The sequence below is a fragment of the Mastomys coucha genome, unplaced genomic scaffold (assembly GCF_008632895.1).
Source record: "Mastomys coucha isolate ucsf_1 unplaced genomic scaffold, UCSF_Mcou_1 pScaffold13, whole genome shotgun sequence".
Classification (NCBI taxonomy): Eukaryota; Metazoa; Chordata; class Mammalia; order Rodentia; family Muridae; genus Mastomys; species Mastomys coucha.
This window is the reverse complement of record NW_022196895.1, coordinates 70,551,555-70,568,356: the sequence shown is the minus strand read 5'-3', so window position 1 is coordinate 70,568,356 and position 16,802 is coordinate 70,551,555. Positions and strand designations below refer to the sequence as shown.

Sequence of the window (16,802 nt, the reverse complement as noted above, 5' to 3'; positions counted from 1 at the left end):
GGCGGGCAGGAGCCATGTGGCCACTGGCAGAACAGAGACCTCCCCTTCCCTGAGCTGATGCGAAGTTATAGGTGGTTTTGGAAAAGTAGCAGGGGAGTATAGAAACAGCTGGGGATGGTGGGAGTGAGGCAGAGGAGGGGACTGCAGGATCCACTGAGGCTATGGGAGGGTTGGCTGAATAGAAACGGAGAGGAAAGAGGGCTGGCAGGGGGCACAGCACTGTAGGTTCTGACCTGTCACCAGGTTCCGGATGAGGAGGGCCTCGTCCTCTTTGTGGTACTCCAGCATGCCTTGGAAGTCCTTCTCTTTTCGTTGGACTGTGACCTGTCTTGTGAGTTCATGGTGCCTCCTGTCACTCTGTGCCAATGCCTGGGCAGCTGAGTGGGAAAGAGAGAATGGAAAGAAACATGGTGAGAACATGTGACTGAGGCCTGCAGGACGGGTGGCCCAGCTCGGGCATCACGCTCACACTCTGTGTATCTGTTCCTGTAGCCTGAACCTCTCTAGCTGTGGGTGGAGGGCTTCAGCACCTGTGCTGGGGGGTTCACCGTGTACAAGGATCGGGGGGAGGATCAATGGAAGGAAAACGGGTAGGTTTTGGACCAGAGAAAATATGAGAAATGGTGGCAGCCATGTACAGTCTGACTTGCTGGCAAGTGCTTTTCTTCTACCAAGCTGTAAGGAAGCTCCACAAGTGTGGATAGAGAGCCAGCCAGGCCTGTTCTCCTCAGTCCATGCACCACAGCATGCACCATCATGACACTGATGGCACAGTTGTGGGCTGGGCAGGGGGGGCAGGTGATGCCAGTGGAGAAGGAACATGGGATCCAAATGTAGTGTGTGGCTGGGGGGCATGCTTAGTGAAGCCCACATAAGCACAATTATCTGACAAGCATCTTAGGGGTTCCAATCGGGGGGATCAAGAACTTGTCAAGCTTCATTCGGACCTTTCCCCCAGCCTAGAGGAGGGTAGTAGACTCTAGATATTGTTCATTGTCCACCTGGGTACCAACAGTAGGAGGTACCGTCATCAGCACAGGTCATATATGAAGTCCCCAGACTCACCCCCACCAGGCCAGCTGAGGAGAGGCATTTGTGTTTTTATATAAAAGCCCTTGATGATGTGTCTTGGCCAGAAGCCAGGCTAGGGGTGTGCACCGTAGGTGCTGATAGAGGCTGAACCCGGAGAAAGACAAGCAGGAGGAAAGAAAACAGACAAGAACAGGGCTGGTCCCTCAACCCAGCCTCTAGGTCAGTGGTTCTCAACCTGTGGGTTGTAATCCCCCCTGGGGTTACATATCAGATATCCTGCATATCAGATATTTACATTGTGATCCACAATAGTAGCAGAATTATAGTTATGGAAGTAGCAAGGAAATAATTTTATGGTTGGGAGGGTCACCACACCATGAGGAACTGCATTAAAGGGTCGCAGCATCAAGCAGGTTGAGAACTACTGCCCTAGATGAACGGGGAAAAAGCAGGGTAAGTGACCCGCCATGGTGGGCATTTGTAACAGGCTGGAGGGATGGTCTGTGTGTGTGCACACACATGTCCACATTCAAAGGAGCGTCAGGTAAGAGCTGGGATTTCACTCTGCTGGCCTTGAGAAGGTGAGAGGAGAGATAGTGCTTTTGAGCAGAGGCAAGCCCTGGGGAACTACTGAGCCACCCAGGCACAGACTGGACACAGGGGAGTGAGGACACAGACAGTGAAGCAGTGGGGAGGGGACGATGATCTCCTGGACTGAGCAGAATGGATAGGCTAGAAGCCAAGAGATTGGACAATGACCACCTGAGGGCCAGAAGATAAAATTCCCATAGATGGAGGGTGCACAGGGGCAAATGCAGGGAGGCCAGCAGTTGAGAAGAGGTCAGAAGCTGCCTGGTGTGGGCAGAACTGTCCCCGACACCATAGAAGCCACAGACATATGCCCTGTGATCAGTGATGTGCCCAGTGACCTGTGGCCTTGGGACAGCACAGGACAGGATTCCAAGCCTAGGGTGGTGGCTCCTGAGCTGAGGGAAGAGGGATGCAGAAGGTTGCTTGAGACACGAGGCGCCTGAGGGTTACAAGCAGGGTAAGGCATGTTTAGAGGGTATGCCAGTCACAGGAAAGGACATTCCCAGGGCATCAGGAAAGCGATTGAGATTTCCATCTGTTCCACCATCTAGACTCCAAATGGGAAGTTTAGTTGGGACATCCCATGCCATGGGGCGAGGGCCCCAGGTCTTTGTGTCACAGTTTTCTTTCATACCAGACAGCCTCGCTCTGCCTCGATGCCCTTCAAAGGCATCACTATCTACCTGTGTGGCTCTCTCCTCCACAGCCTCCAGCCTGGCTCACACCTGCTCAAGCTGGGCCTCTTCCCTGAGCTCTACATGCTGAAGGGAGGAGGGCTCCCAGCAGCTAAATTCTCCCAGGATATGACTGGCACAGGCGCAGCCATCAGGAAACTCAGGAAATGGACAGTGGGCCAAAGGGCAAGCTGCTGAGTCCCCCAGGCTGGCAGGGTCACCTCTGCCTCACGCACACCCAGGCACACTACCTTCTAAGTCCTGGACTTTCTTCATGTAAATCTTCAGCTGCTTTTTCAGCTTCCTCTCATTCTTCTCCAGCTTTTCTACCAATTCCTTAAAATCCTGAAAGAATGAAGTTGTTGTGTGAGAACAGGGAATTGGCTTCACCCTGAAGGAATGGTTAAAAAAAAAAAAAAAAAAATTCTTGCCGGGAACAGAGGAGCCCAGAGAGGCTGAGGAGCCTGCTCAGGTAGGAGCAACAAGGGCCAGCTCACACAGGCTCAGTACTGCTCAGAGCCCAGGCGATGAGTCAGAGTTCATTCTACCAGCAATAACAGAGTGAACTCCCAGGGCGAGTTCCTCCCATTGCAGCACTCGGGCACCTTGTGGAATCCTGGGGTTCCCTTAGGCCAATCCTCAGGGGACGCCCAGCCTCGGTATCCAGGGGAGTAGCAGGCAGCACTCTGGGTGGAGGTGTGGGAATGCAGCCACATAGCTGACAGAGTCAGCAAGCCAAACAGAGGTTTCTGGTATCAGAAGCCAAACAGAACCAGGGCTGTGGCCCCAATCCCTAGCAACCGTTGTCACGAGAGGCAAGGCAGTCCACTGGGACCTAGAACAGCCAGCTGTTCCCAAGGACTTGGCTATCAATTGTAGCCCTCATCCAGCTGGGCGGTGGTTCCTGTGGTAGGGAAGGGAGAGAGGAAAAGAACCCTGCTTTGTTATCAGGAGAGTCAAACCTAGGTAACTACATCGACGGAGAAGGGAGAGGCGAACGGTCCATCCTGAGACCTCTGCAAGATCTTTGGTGTGGAGTCTCACGCCATGTGTGTTAAGATATAGAACCCAGGGCGCTGTGTGTGTGAGGTGAGCGCTCCACAGCTGAGAGAGGACCTTCGCCTTGGATGGCATTGTTTTAAAGGACTTATTCTAATCTTCTCTCTCTCTCTCTCTCTCTCTCTCTCTCTCTCTCTCTCTCTCTCTGTGTGTGTGTGTGTGTGTGTGTGTGTGTGCCGTGTGTGCTATGTGCCTACGTGCATGGGAGTGCATGTGACTATGGGGGTCAGAGGATGGAAGAAGTTTTTTTTTTTCTCTTCTCCCTCTTGCTCCGGCCCTCACTCGCTCCAGGCCCCACTTGCTCCGGCCCCACTCTCTTCAACCCATAGGTTTTTTATTTGTTTCTCATTATGGATGGTTGTGAGCCACCAAGTGGTTGCTGGGATTTGAACTCATGACCTCCAGAAAAGCAGTCAGTTCTTTTAACCGCTGAGCCATCTCTCCAGCCTTGGTTTGCCTTGGTCATGGTTTCTCTTCACAGCAATAAAACCCTAAGATAATTGGATCTTCCATCTCCATATGGGGCATAGGCAAATTGTCTCCATTGGGATGTGCTAGAATTCCTGACCTGGACATGGACATTGTCATTTTAATACATCGAGTCCTACACTACTTCAATTATCACTCATCAACAGACACGTTTTCTCCGTCCCTGTTCCTACTGTAGAGCTACGAACATGACCCATGCCCACCTGATAGCTCCTGATTCTACTTCTGTCCAGAAATGATCCCAAGAGTTAGAACGCATGAGGCACGACCACTTACCAGGTTCTCATTGGTCAGCCTTGATATCTCCTGCTGGACACCAAACTCTACCTGGGCCTCTGGGGACAGCAGCAGAGTCTGGCAGAAGGTCTGCTGCTGTTTGTCCAACTCCTCCTTCAGGGCCTCCACCTGGGCCTTGAGATGTTCCACCACCTCCTCATGCTCCAGGCTCTGGGCCTGCAGCTGTGCCTCCAGCAACCTGTACCCAGAGAAGCAAGCCGGGTCACAATGTGGCTGGGGTGGGCACCCGTCGTGAGGAGCTACAGACAAGAGCTACAGACAGGAGCAGCCAAGCACACAGCAGGAGCAATCATATGGCCCCAACGAGAATGGACGCAGCAGGGAGATCTCAGCAGGCAAGCAGGCCAGCTGATCCTTTCAGATGACCAGAAACCAAGGCCACAGGCACCCTTGGGCTTAGGCCTCTTTGGCCACCCTCATTTTTTGTTCTAAGGGTGTAGACTACTAGTTTGAGATTAAGAGACCGTATCCATGTCAAGATGCCATTACCATAAATAAATGTCTCATAGTGTCTGAAAACAGCGGTGTCAACATCTGCCCCAAAGTTTGTAAGAATTTCCTTGTAAAGACGAGATACTGATAAACAGAGCTAATTGTAGTAGTTTATTTTTCCCTTAGTAGATTCCACTCATTTCTCTCTCTTTCTCTTATTTACTTATTTTTTTTAGGAGAACTAATATTTTGCCTTTCTTCTCCACCTCTAATATCCTACTTTATCTCATGTATAATTTTTTTTATATCAGTTTTCCCTCTTGTCTAAAAAGCTGAGACTATTTGGGGAAATGTTTAAGATCAACGAGTGCCATAAGAAACAAAGATCAGAGGAAGTTTGGAGAGGCCGAGGGGAGGATCAGAGATTCATCAAAGAGCGATGGCTAGAGTGCCGGACACTCGAGGAGAGCCCCTGCCTGTTTTAACAGAGGCCCGGCAGCAGCCTCACCTTGGGATCTGACCCTCACATGGTCAGATGCAATTGGTCAGCTTCTGAGACTTGATTTGCCTGATCTAGCTTTCTGATCTAGTGTGGCCACCTTCAGGGAAAAGGGGCACAGCTGCCCCTGTCCTTACCTGGGACATAGTAAAGTGTCTGCTCAGGGCAGTGACTAGGGACAAGGAGTGGGCAGCCACATTGCCTTTTCTCTCTGGGAGATGGTAACCACGGAGGAGAAGAGGGAGTAAGAGTGGGGAGGCTACTTTGTTGACAGAAGCAGCAGCTTCAGGCAGCCAAGCAGCTCCACAGCAGGGAAATATGTAAGGGCTTCTTAGCAAAGACGTGCAAATGAGAGAGAAAGGGACCTGGCCTCTCACCACAGGAAAACAAGAGTGACACCAGAGTGCTGGGAGAGAATCTGGTAGCAGTATTCAGGCAGCATGTGACATTGGCTACAACATACTAAAACTCATCAGTGTAAGACAGAAGTCAACAGGAGAGAGGATGTGGACCGGCTGGTTCCAGGGGGCTATCCCAGGACCACTTTCTGACCTCCTGTGTATTCCCTGCTAGCACTATCCTTACTCTCAAGTGGATTCAGCCCAGGGCTCTATGTCAGGAGTAGGATTCCCATCCAGGCACCTGAAAGATCTCCTGAAGCATGGGTCTCTGTGCTATTCTCCAATGCATTCGGCTTGATTTTTCTTTGTGCCACATCCAAATCTCATGACAGATGTGAAGAGCACCCTAGAAATGTGCACACGGGTTCGCACTCTAACAGAACAAACTTGACTGGCAGGCCTCGGACCTACACCACAGTAGACACAGAGGCAGCCGCTGACGCTCTCCTGCTTTCTCCAGATGTGAAGCTTTACCTGTGGTAATTCTCTTCCTTATGGTGACCATGTGTGGCAGGGCCTGCTCTGGTCCACCATTTGACAATAAGGGACCCGACCCAGAGGTCCCCAGCAAAGATTGCAGCACTCAGAGACATGCCGTTCCCCTCACTGACATGTAGGAGTTCTCCATTATCTTAGCAGCAGCAGGGAGACAGTCACATGATGGGCAAGCATAAGCTGAGGTGTGGGTGCCACTCCAGTCACTGAGGGATCCAGGGCTCACACTCATCCACCTCTCTGAGCTTGTTTCCTCCTTGATAAACAAGCCCAGATGACATGTGTTGAGAACAAAGGGACAGTTCCGCCCCTGCTCTCCAAGAGCCCCATGCTGGCAAAGAGGATATATATGATCTGCCTCTGTGCTACCTTCTCTCTGCTAAGGCAACACAGAAGCTGACACACATGTCCCTGGCTAACCTGGGGTCCGTTTTGCTGCCGATATCAAAGGTTTGATCGTCTGGGGCTGGCGAGATGGCTCAGCGGGTAAGAGCACCGACTGCTCTTCCGAAGGTCCTGAGTTCGGATCCCAGCCACCACATGGTGGCTCACAACCACCCGTAATGAGATCGGATGCCCTCTTCTGGTGTGTCTGAAGACAGCTACAGTGAATTACGCCGGAGCGAGCAGGGCTGGAACGAGTGGGGCCGGCAGAGGTCCTGAGTTCGATTCCCAGCAGCCACACACATGATGGCTCACGGCCATCTGTACAGCTACAGTGTACTTATACACATAAAATAAATAAAAAATAAATCTTTAAAAAAAAAAAAGGTTTGATTGTCTACGTAAACAGAACTTAACCAGGAACTTCAACCTGCCAAGCTGCACTCACAAGGAGAGTCAACCAGCACAACGTGCCTGCAACAGTTGGCTGTTGTCAGCTCCAGGGAGTGAGTCCCCTAAGGCGGGCACCAGCTGTGTGCTGATAGCATGTACAAGGAACCTTGCTTTTGCCGCACAGGCAGCATGCTAACTAGGTCGAGGACTGGCCGACCCTGAAGAGTTTGGAAGGTTGGGATGCGGCATGTCCGCAGCACAGGCCCTGAAGTCCCACACGTCACCTCCCGTTACAGCTTCTTCTCAATAGCTGTGTGACTTCTGCCACAGGAGCCCTCCCTCTTTCTCCACCTATAGAACGAAGAGGTGTACCATGTGGTCTCCAAGTTGCGCCCCACTGTGACCCAGGCAAGCAGCTTCTGTTGGTGTCATCTATACAGCCCAGACCCCAAAATGATGGATGGATGCCCCCAGGGACTGCTAGGGTAGGAAGCCCATGTAAACTGTGCCCCGTACTCACAGCTGCTCAGGCCAAACCAAAGGAACACAGACATGAGCAGGCACACAGATGAAGCACATACAAGATAGGAGCGTATTTGACCTGGCAACTTGCTTTAGGCCTTGGTAAGCCAAGCCGAGTTCTCCATCTTCATTCAAATATCCCCAATCCTCAGTATGGCTAGAAATAAAAGTACAGAGAAAGAGGTGTCCAGTGGAGAGGAGAAGAGGCATTCAGAGAGACTGGAACACTTGCAGCCAAGCCTTGGAGTCAAGAAAAGGGGACAGACCGTGGGCTGTTTCTCAGGCTTCCCTCTGGCTTCTAAAGTCTAGGTGCTAGCACCCTCCCTCTCAGAGTTTCCCAGGTTTCAGGTAGTGCCTGGGAAAGGGATTCAATGTGGTCCCAGCGACCCACCAATAGCTGCAGACCAGATACATGCTGCCGAAGACAGCAAAGAGCTGTGCTTGCTCTGGTAACTCTAGAAACAAAACGGCCACACAATAGCACAGGCTGGACCACCTCACACCCACTATGCTTCCTTCCACCTGAAGGAGTTGAAGGAAAAGGAGACACATAAACAAACAGGCTTAGAGGAGAAGACACCAAATGAGAGAGTGTGTGTGTGTGTGTGTGTGTGTGTGTGTATCAACAGGGCCCCAGGCCTCCACTGTACAGGGGCAGGGCACCACAGAGCGGCACGTGAAGCACCTGGGAATGCTGGCCTCCACCCGGGTGAGAAGGAGACTGCACATTTGTTTCCCTTTCCATGCATAGTTCTCCATCTTCCTTCTGCTGTGAAGAGCACAGACTTATTTATTAACCTTAATTTCAACTCTCCTTACAGAGTTCTGTGTGTGTGTGTGTGTGTGTGTGTGTGTGTGTGTGTGTGGCCCCGCATTCTGCTTGAGGTCAGCCAAGGTGGCTTTTGGAGGTCATTGTGCTTAACGCTCTTTTGATCCCACCCCACAAAGTCCTGAGCACATGGGCATCCATAAAGGCCAATGGGATAGTTGGTGGAGGGCATGAGTTATTGAACCTTTTCTCTTTGGGGGAGGGAGGATTTGAAACAGGGTTTCTCTGTGTAGCCCTGGCTGTCCTGGAACTCACTCTGTAGATCAAGCTGGCCTCAAACTCAGAAATCCACCTGCCTCTGCCTCCCAAGCGCTGGGATTAAAGGCGTGTGCCACCACCGCCTGGCTGAGGGCATGAGTCATGAGCAGGAGTTAGTCCATACAGTAATAGATAGGCTACTCAGCCTGTCCCAGAACCCAGACGACAAACCAAACAGCCCTGCTCAAGCCAGCTACTCTCATGCTTTGGGTAAAGTTCAGGGGCTGAGGGCTGGAGAGATGGCTCTGTGTAAGAGCACTGACTGCTCTTCCAGAGGTCCTGAGTTCAATTCCCAGCAACCACATGGTGGCTCACAACCATCTGTAATGGGATCCGATGCCCTCTTCTGGTGTGTCTGATTGACAGTAACAGTGTACTCATATACATAAAATAAATAAATAAATCTTAAAAAAAAAAAGTTCAGGGGCTGAAAATATCCATTTTAGATCCTTTCAGAGCTACTCTCTAGCAGAAGGCCTCCAGACCTGCAGGGCTTATGCAGTCTGCTTCTTGGGCTGGTTGTCCACATCTGTATCAACCACCACTTTGAAAGTACAGTGGGCAGGAGTCAGTTAATGCACTTCTGGGACCTTTCTATGGCTTTTGTTCCTAGTCTAAGGCCAACCCCTTAAGTGTTAGAAACTCCTGGCTGTGTGACAGGGCAGTAAGAAGACTCTTGCCAACATTTTGATGCCAGTTTTGATGGCCGATTATTTTGATGAACACGCCTATCCAAGCCTCCTGCCTGGGACATGTCTGGGGCTTCACCACTATCGTGGTTTGAATAAGAATGCCTCCCCACAGGCTTATATGTCTGAATACTTGGTTCCTGGTTGGTGGAACTGTTTGGGAAGGACTTTAGGGGGTGAGGCTTTGCTGGGGGAATTGTTACTAAGAATGAGCTTTGAGGTTTCAAAGGAATTCACCATTCCTGGTAACTCTCTCTGTCCCTTTGTGCTTCTAGATCAAGATGTAGGCTCTTAGCTACTGCTCCAGCACCATACTGTCATGTTCTCCCACCATGCTGACCATAGACTGTAACTATTAAACTGCAAGCCTCAAAGAAACTCTTTTTCCTATTAATGACCTTGGTCATGGTGTCTTATCATAGCAATAGAAAAGTAACTAAGACAACCAGATACTGCGCTCCCTTCCTATGCCAACCAGTTAGGTGTCCTGAGTAATCTGTATGTCCCAGAAGATCCCTGAGGACCTAAGGCTGTGTTGAGCAGGGGCTGACATGTGCTCCTCCTGTTCTCAGATATAAAGGCTTACATCTACCAAGGGTCCTTTGTAGCACGCTTTACCCCAGAGGAGGCCCCTGTGCTGCAGGAGGAGTTCTCGGAAGTACCCAGCATGCTATACTCCAGCCATCTCCTCTGTTGCAAGTGGAGAAGTGCTGGCACCTGGTTGGACACCCACGGGGCCCCCAGTTTTCTTTTGAAGCCCCCCTAGCCTTGCTGGTTAGATGTTAGCTCCTGGGAGGGACTGCTAGGTCTCTGAGAATACTGCCTTACTCCTCTAGTCATCGAAGTTTCCAGAGTGGCACATGGGGGATGCCTAGACATACCTCTTGGAAGTTAACATCAGTCCTTATGTAATGAGTTCCACAGGGACATAGAATTCTGAATTCTGTCGCATGCTGGGTATCATGGACACAGGTGAACCATTATAAAGGTACAGCTCAGACACTCCACATTTGAAAACGTGAAAACAGGGGCAGATTAATAAACTAGTGAATGACTCAGAGGAGACCTCTGCTCCTAGGTGAAAGAGACCCAAAGTTCCCCATCACCCCTGTGCTTAGGAATGTGAGTAGGAGGTAACGACATCTGCTGGTATGAAGAGGAAACCCCAAATAGCCTGGCTTCAGAAATCAACAAACACTCATGGAGTTCTTCACTCTGCCTAAGTCCACTAAACACAAGAGAAATACGAGCAAGGCCCCACAAGCTCACTGTGCAGCCAGGAGCCCTGCCAAGGATGCTCATCTGCAGTCCCTGGCCTGATTCTCCATGTGTTAGGCTAACACAGTGAGTTGGATGGCCTCAGAAGTATTTTCAACTAGCTGTAGAGGTCATGCAACAGAAATGGTCTCAGAGAGGATGCACTTTCCCCTCTGCAAACCTCGGACCAAAGGACCAAGCATCTGTACCACGCCGTATGCCCAGCCGTCTCGGGTCTGGTCAGTTCCTAGAGTGTAGGAAGATTCCTGAGTGCTCCCTGGGCACTTATTTTCTTTAGCCCACACTGCATTTTCTCTCAGCAGCCCAGGATCTTTGCTGGGGAACTCTGAGAAGTAGACCAGGGGCACAGAGATAGAGGAGGATGTGGGGAGCTGCCCTCAGAGCTAGGCTATGCACTGAGCATGGGTGTGCAAAGAAAACCCCACCTGCGCTTGTCTTTCTGAGAACCGGCACCTCCAATGGACTTGTCTCCAGCCAAAGGAAATAATAAAGCTTTTCTGTGCTGGGGCCTCCTGCTGTTTCCTGGGTCCCAAGGGTAGATCCAAGAACACACTTTCTACATGCTGTGGAGGCGTTCTACAGCCTTGGCTTTGATGGAAGTGTTGAGGGGTCAGAGGACTACTGCTTGAAGCTAGACCTAAGCTGAGCCACAGCCACACAGAGCCCAAGCCCTAACCTAGCTTTGATACCTGGAGGGCCTGCTTAGGGGAGGCAGTAGCTTTTCACCCTGTCCACATCTGTACTGGCTGGTTTTGTGTGCCAACTTGACACAGGCTGGAGTTATCACAGAGAAGGGAGCTTCAGTTGGGGAAGTGCCTCCATGAGATCCAGCTGTGGGGCATTTTCTCAATTAGTGATCAAGGGGGTAGGGCCCCTTGTGGGTGGTGCCATCCCTGGGCTGGAAGTCTTGGGTTCTATAAGAGAGCAGGCTGAGCAAGCCAGTGTAAGAAAGCCAGTAAGGAACATCCCTCCATGGCCTCTGCGTCAGCTCCTGCTTCCTGACCTGCTTGAGTTCTAGTCCTGACTTCCTTTGGTGATGAACAGCAATGTGGAAGTGTAAGCTGAATAAACCCTTTCCTCCCCAACTTGCTTCTTGGTCATGATGTTTGTGCAGGAATAGAAACCCCAACTAAGACAACATCCCATCATTCTCTCAGAGCCAGGTGGCAGAGGATGAGAGACTTCAGGCTCTAAGCTTGGCTGCCACCGCTGCCACTTTTTCTTAGCTTTTCCTTAAGCAAGGCAACCAGAACGATGCTGGCTGCCCCTCGCTCCCAAGATGGCAGCCTGAGCTTGCAGAGGCAGGAGGGAGCACTCTACATTCTGAGAGCTCTGGCCAGCGCAGCCCTCCAAGCTGTTTGCCTGCATGCTCACAGTGCAGGGGAGACAGAACAGGTGGAAACTCTCTGCGGATCTTGACAGGCCACGAAGCTCAGCAAGCAGAAGGGATGTGAACCCGAGGGACCACAGGGGCTTGGGGGGACTGTCCAAGGGACTAGTATGCATCAGCAATCTCAGGAGTCTAGCCCGAAACTTAGGATTTGTACACATTTTCCAGGTATAGATTTCATCAAAATTCTAAAGGGACCCCACTTGAACCAGACATGTATGGCACCATTTGTATGCATGTAAAGCTCTCCATTACAGGCCAACCACAGGGACGGCACAGCAAACCTATCTTCTAATAAGGGGGTGCCTGTCTGGGCTACCCAGAATGACAGTCCTGCTACCTCCCTGACACTTAGTCCACATGCTCCCCCACTTAGTGCTTGAATTTGTAGTAATCACGAAGGTTTCTCAGAGCTGAGGCTGGAACAGAACTGAAGAAGACAAATACCATGGTCCCTAATGTGGCAGGTATGGGGGACCTGGCTCCCCCGACCCTCCCCCTCTTGGCAGCAATGCTTTTCTTAACTCAGCGTCTCAGCTCTTCACCATGGCTTGTTGAGCTTTCTGAGCATGGGATTATTTTAAGATATAGTGAAGGCTATTTTTGTCTTATCGCCTCCATTGTTAATGCGGCAAGAAGACAAAATCTGGGGCGTTAAGCGGCCCCTGGAAAGACCTAGAAGGAGGGCTAGTCTCCTGACAGCTGGAGGAGAGAACAGAAAGAGGGCTGGGAGCAGTTTCGGCTCTGAAGATCGGAGCGATAAGCCCAGCGCTCAGCTGCCAGCTTGCTTTCTAATTTAACGCCACCTGCGAGGTTTTCTCTATTCATCTCTTTGCTTATCTTCCAACCGAGATAATTTAAGACGACTCAGGCTTTAGCGCAGGGAGTCACCTTCATTCCCTCCCTTTCTTCTTTAGGGAGGCTTGGGGTTTTGGCTGCATCTCCCCCTCAGGTTTCCCATGCAGGGGTTGGGGGAGGGCGGGGAGCGGCACAGCCTGGAAGCCAGCCTTCCTGGATTCGATCCTGGGGTTTGGCTATTGGGCCAGCTGTGTGCCTGAAACAGCTTAATCCTTCTGGGCCTCAGTTTCCTCTTCTGCAGAAGAGGGACTGCCGCAGAAGATCTGCAAGTCCTAAGCACTTAAGTCTACACAGGAGGCAGGCTCAGGCATCAACTTCTCGGGCCTTCTGAAGGGCCCACTGCTTCCAGCAGCTTTAAGCAATGCTTTCGTCTGGCAGGCCTCCCAGGGCCTTCTCTTTCCAACAAATAACTCCCCAATGTTGGACAGATGGCCAGTTCCCGAGGAACAGGTTGTAACATGCTAGGCCGGACAATGGCTCCTCCTGTCCCCAGTCCTCCTAGCACCTTCTCCAGGTACCCGCTCGGAGGTGGGCCCTACCTGTTTGTCTGACAGACCCCGTGGTAGGCCTCGATGGCATCTTCCTGGTCCACGTGCTTCTCACTGTTGGGCCAGCTTGTTCTGGCATTGATGTTCGGCTCCTAGAAGACCCCAAGTTAAACACAAAAAATGACTCTGGTTGTACAACTTCCAGGAAATAGCTCTCTAACGTGGAAGTATATCAATGTGCTTTTTTGGAAAAAGAGGCAGACCTAATTGCTGTTGAACACAGGCAGGAGCATGGCTTCAATAGGCCATCTTGGGTGGAAGGGCACACAGCCTTAGCAAGGCTTGGCTGTGAGGCACAAGCACGGCAGTGGGGTAGGGGTGGGAGCTGAGAGGGATCCTGGGAGGATTAAACATTAGAGGACATGACAAGCCTTATTTCTGAGATGCTTTATGCCCCAGCCACACCCAGGGCCCACTGCTAGACGGCCCCAAGGCTATCCGTCTGTGTCTTGTTTCTTTCGAACATTTTCTTTAAAAAGCTTTTTTTTTTTAAAATCTGTACATGTGGGTGCAGTGCTTCTGGTGGCCAGGAGATGGCAGCAGATCCACATGGGGATGGATTTATAGACAGTTGTGAGCAGCTGCCTGACATGAGTGCCAGGAGCTGAATTCAGGTCCTCTGCAGGACGGGTGAAGCGCTCATACCCGCTGAGTCATCTCTCCAGCCCCCTTGATCATGTTCCTAAATTCCAGAGATACTAGACATTTCTAGCTTCCCCTCTTGAAAGAGGTCATGAAGACAGGACACCAGACCCTTGGGCTGCTTTCAGAGACCCCCAAAGACAGGTCCTGCTCTTCAGGTTTAAAGACCTCCATGAGCAAAGCCTAATGGCTCAGTGTCACTCAACAAGCCCAACCGTGGCTGCCACCTCATTACCATGTTCTTGCCAGACAGTCGGCGCTGGTCAGCATTCATAATCTGGGTCCTGAGAATCAGCACCTCCTCTTTGCGGACCTCGAGCTCCTCGTTGGCCAGCTTGAGCTGGTTCAGTAGGAGGCTGTAGCTGTCTGGGGAGCTGTGGGTGGAGTTATCCTGCATGGCTTGGTCAGCTACGGCCTTCCTCAGCTCATTCAGATCATTCTTCAGCTTCTTGTTCTCCGACTCGAGCTCTTGTCTCTGCAAGACAGCCAAGAGGCACACCTTGCTGCTTGCTGGATGGGCAGCATATCCCAGCAACCCCACCTCAGCTCTCCCCTCAACGTTCCCTGTCTACCACGAGAGCGTGTGAAGACCTGCGTGGCTCGGGTTCTGATGGCATGAGTGGTCAGTCAGTCAGAGATAGAAACTGAACTCTTTACCCCAAGTTCTCAGAGAAATGTTCCTGATGCAACAGGTCTACAGCATTCGCCCAGGATGCAAGTGTGTGTGTGTGTGTATATCCCGCTAGTGGGACTCCCTAAAACTTTTGTGTGGCCACATGCTTTGTGACTTTCTAAAAACTTTTAATAAAGTGATATGCTCGTCAGAGTCCCAAGATGACTGACTGAGCCAACTCGGGTGGGCAGAATTCGTATGATCTGAGTGAGGAAGCCAGGGCAGATTCAGCAAGCTGACAGATCACAGCCAGCTAAGTGCCTGAGCCAGGATGCTAACACACCGGGTCACGTGAATGAACGCTGGGGGCATTAAGCTAAACACTGTTCACTGTCACGAGAAGATAAATGCCTTGAGTCCATGGTAGGAGGCATCTTCACAAGAGGACAAAATGCCCCGGTAGGAGGCATCTAGACAGTGCAGAGAGACAGGAAGTACAATGGTGTCTGCGTGGGGCTGTGGGAGGGAGGAGTGGAGTCTTCCATGGAGAAGGGCTTTGTAAGATGAATTACAGGCCTGAATGTCAGAGTGCTGCTTGCACGCTATGAATGTATCCTCCATTAGTGACCCTTGAATACACTTAAAATAGCTAATATAGTAATATATATATATATATATATATATATATATATATATATATCCACAATGGAAAAAATGGTTGGGAGGGAGAAGCCACAGAAATGACTCAGTGTTTTTCTGCGCAATGGTCATTAGCAAATTAGTAGCAGTTGCTCTGTTAATGACCAGTGGACTGTGAAACGGCTTCTCTATGACATCTTTGGGAGGGAAGGGTCTGGTCTGATGGCTCTTCCCGCCTCCTGGGGCCTGAAGTCCCTACTGTTCTTCTGCTCTGCCCTTTACAGCCACGTCAGCAAACCCTCTGCCTTACATTTGGATATTACTTCAAAGTGATTCTATTCCTGTGGCCACTTAACCGGAGCTGTTTCAAGTAGGAAAGCGTGCGTTTCTTGGTACAAACACAAGGTCCCCTTTGTTTCAAAGACGGAGATGTGAGGGTGTGGGAATGGAGCCGCTTGCAGATCGCTCCACTGAGAGCAGGCTGGACGCTTAGGACCTGGTTTCCCAAAGCCCATCGATGTCGTTTGTCTTCTACCAGAGGACACATGGCTTACCTTCAGACTATTGTAGGCTATATCTGCATCCTGGTCCACATCTAAGCCATTGTTCTGTAGTTCTGCCTGCACAGAAGGACAGAAGGGTGAGTGCAGATCACAGGGCACATGCTCTGCGGACATTTCTGAGACAGCCAAACTTTCTCATTCTACTTTTTGTGTGAAGAGCTGGCAACCTCACCCTCCACAGGCGTAGCCTCCACCTCCTCCAAAGAGTAGCCCGGCACCATGAGTCCCCCCACCAACAACTCCTTCCTGCCCCCACACTATCACATGGTCCTCACAGGTGCTGATAGGTCGAAGATGTAGCACAAACACTACGTCATGGGTCGCATCATACAATCTTAGTACCTGCAAGTCCTAAACTCTCCCTGTGAATGGGACCTCCCTTGGGAATAGGGTCTTAGGGGATGTAGTGAAGTGATTCCTAATGCTTTAGGAAGAAAGAACACACGGACAAGATGGACATGTTAATATGGAGGTGGGTTTGGAGCCAGCTGCAAGTCCAGAACACCAGAAGCTAAGAGAAAGGCAGGAGGCAAGTCGTCCCCGCTGCCTGCAGGGGACAGTCACATCAAAACCTTCACTTCTGACTTCTGGCCTCTGGAAGAATACATTTTTGTTAGCAAGAAGTTGGATTGGAAGTATTTTGTTTCAGCATTCCCAAGAATTGTACAACCTGAATATTAATGTTGTACTTGTGTTTTTGTGTGGTGTGCACTCATGAGGTAATTCGAAGCAGCTTTTATGAAGTGGCTGGCTCATAGTAGGCATACAGAGCATGCAGCAGACGTCACAGTGGGCAGCAGTAACTGGAGTAACAAGTCTCCCAGGACTCAGGCCAGCCAAGGACCTCAGATTATGTGGGCAGTCCTTAGGGTAGAATTGGCTGTTGAAACGGGGCACAAACAACTTCCTAATGGCTTGGAGTGAGTTTAAGGGGGAAGTCATCCCTGAAGAACGTGGATCTCTAGAACTAAGACCTAATGGGCGTTTAGTGGGATTGCCTAAGTCCTTGCAACCTGAAGGCCAGGTAAAGCCGTCACTGCTGTGGGTGGACCAGGGTGTTTGAGTTTAGAGCGAGCATCTCCTGCAAAGTCTTCCAAATGAAGGACATGTATGGCTGCTGCGCTGTTCCCTGCAATGTAAGCCGGGAAAAGCCCAGCCTGGGTACCAACTTTTGCTTTGCCTCCCTCCATCACCAGAGGCACAGGGTACCGAATGACCTGAGTCAGC

General features: G+C 50.9%; 1 protein-coding gene across 3 annotated transcripts in view; it reads right to left on the bottom strand.

Moving 5' to 3' along the window:
- Myo5b (myosin VB) overlaps positions 1-16,802 on the bottom strand; it is a 317,620-nt gene that overhangs the window by 20,334 nt on the left and 280,484 nt on the right. For all 3 annotated transcript variants that reach the window (XM_031366041.1, XM_031366040.1, XM_031366039.1), the window contains exons 27-32: positions 15,567-15,632; positions 13,996-14,235; positions 13,110-13,210; positions 4,122-4,320; positions 2,549-2,642; positions 234-377 (exon numbers count right to left, since the gene is read on the bottom strand). In XM_031366041.1, coding sequence (XP_031221901.1) covers positions 234-377; positions 2,549-2,642; positions 4,122-4,320; positions 13,110-13,210; positions 13,996-14,235; positions 15,567-15,632 — 844 coding nt within the window. The remainder of the gene's footprint in view (positions 1-233; positions 378-2,548; positions 2,643-4,121; positions 4,321-13,109; positions 13,211-13,995; positions 14,236-15,566; positions 15,633-16,802) is intronic.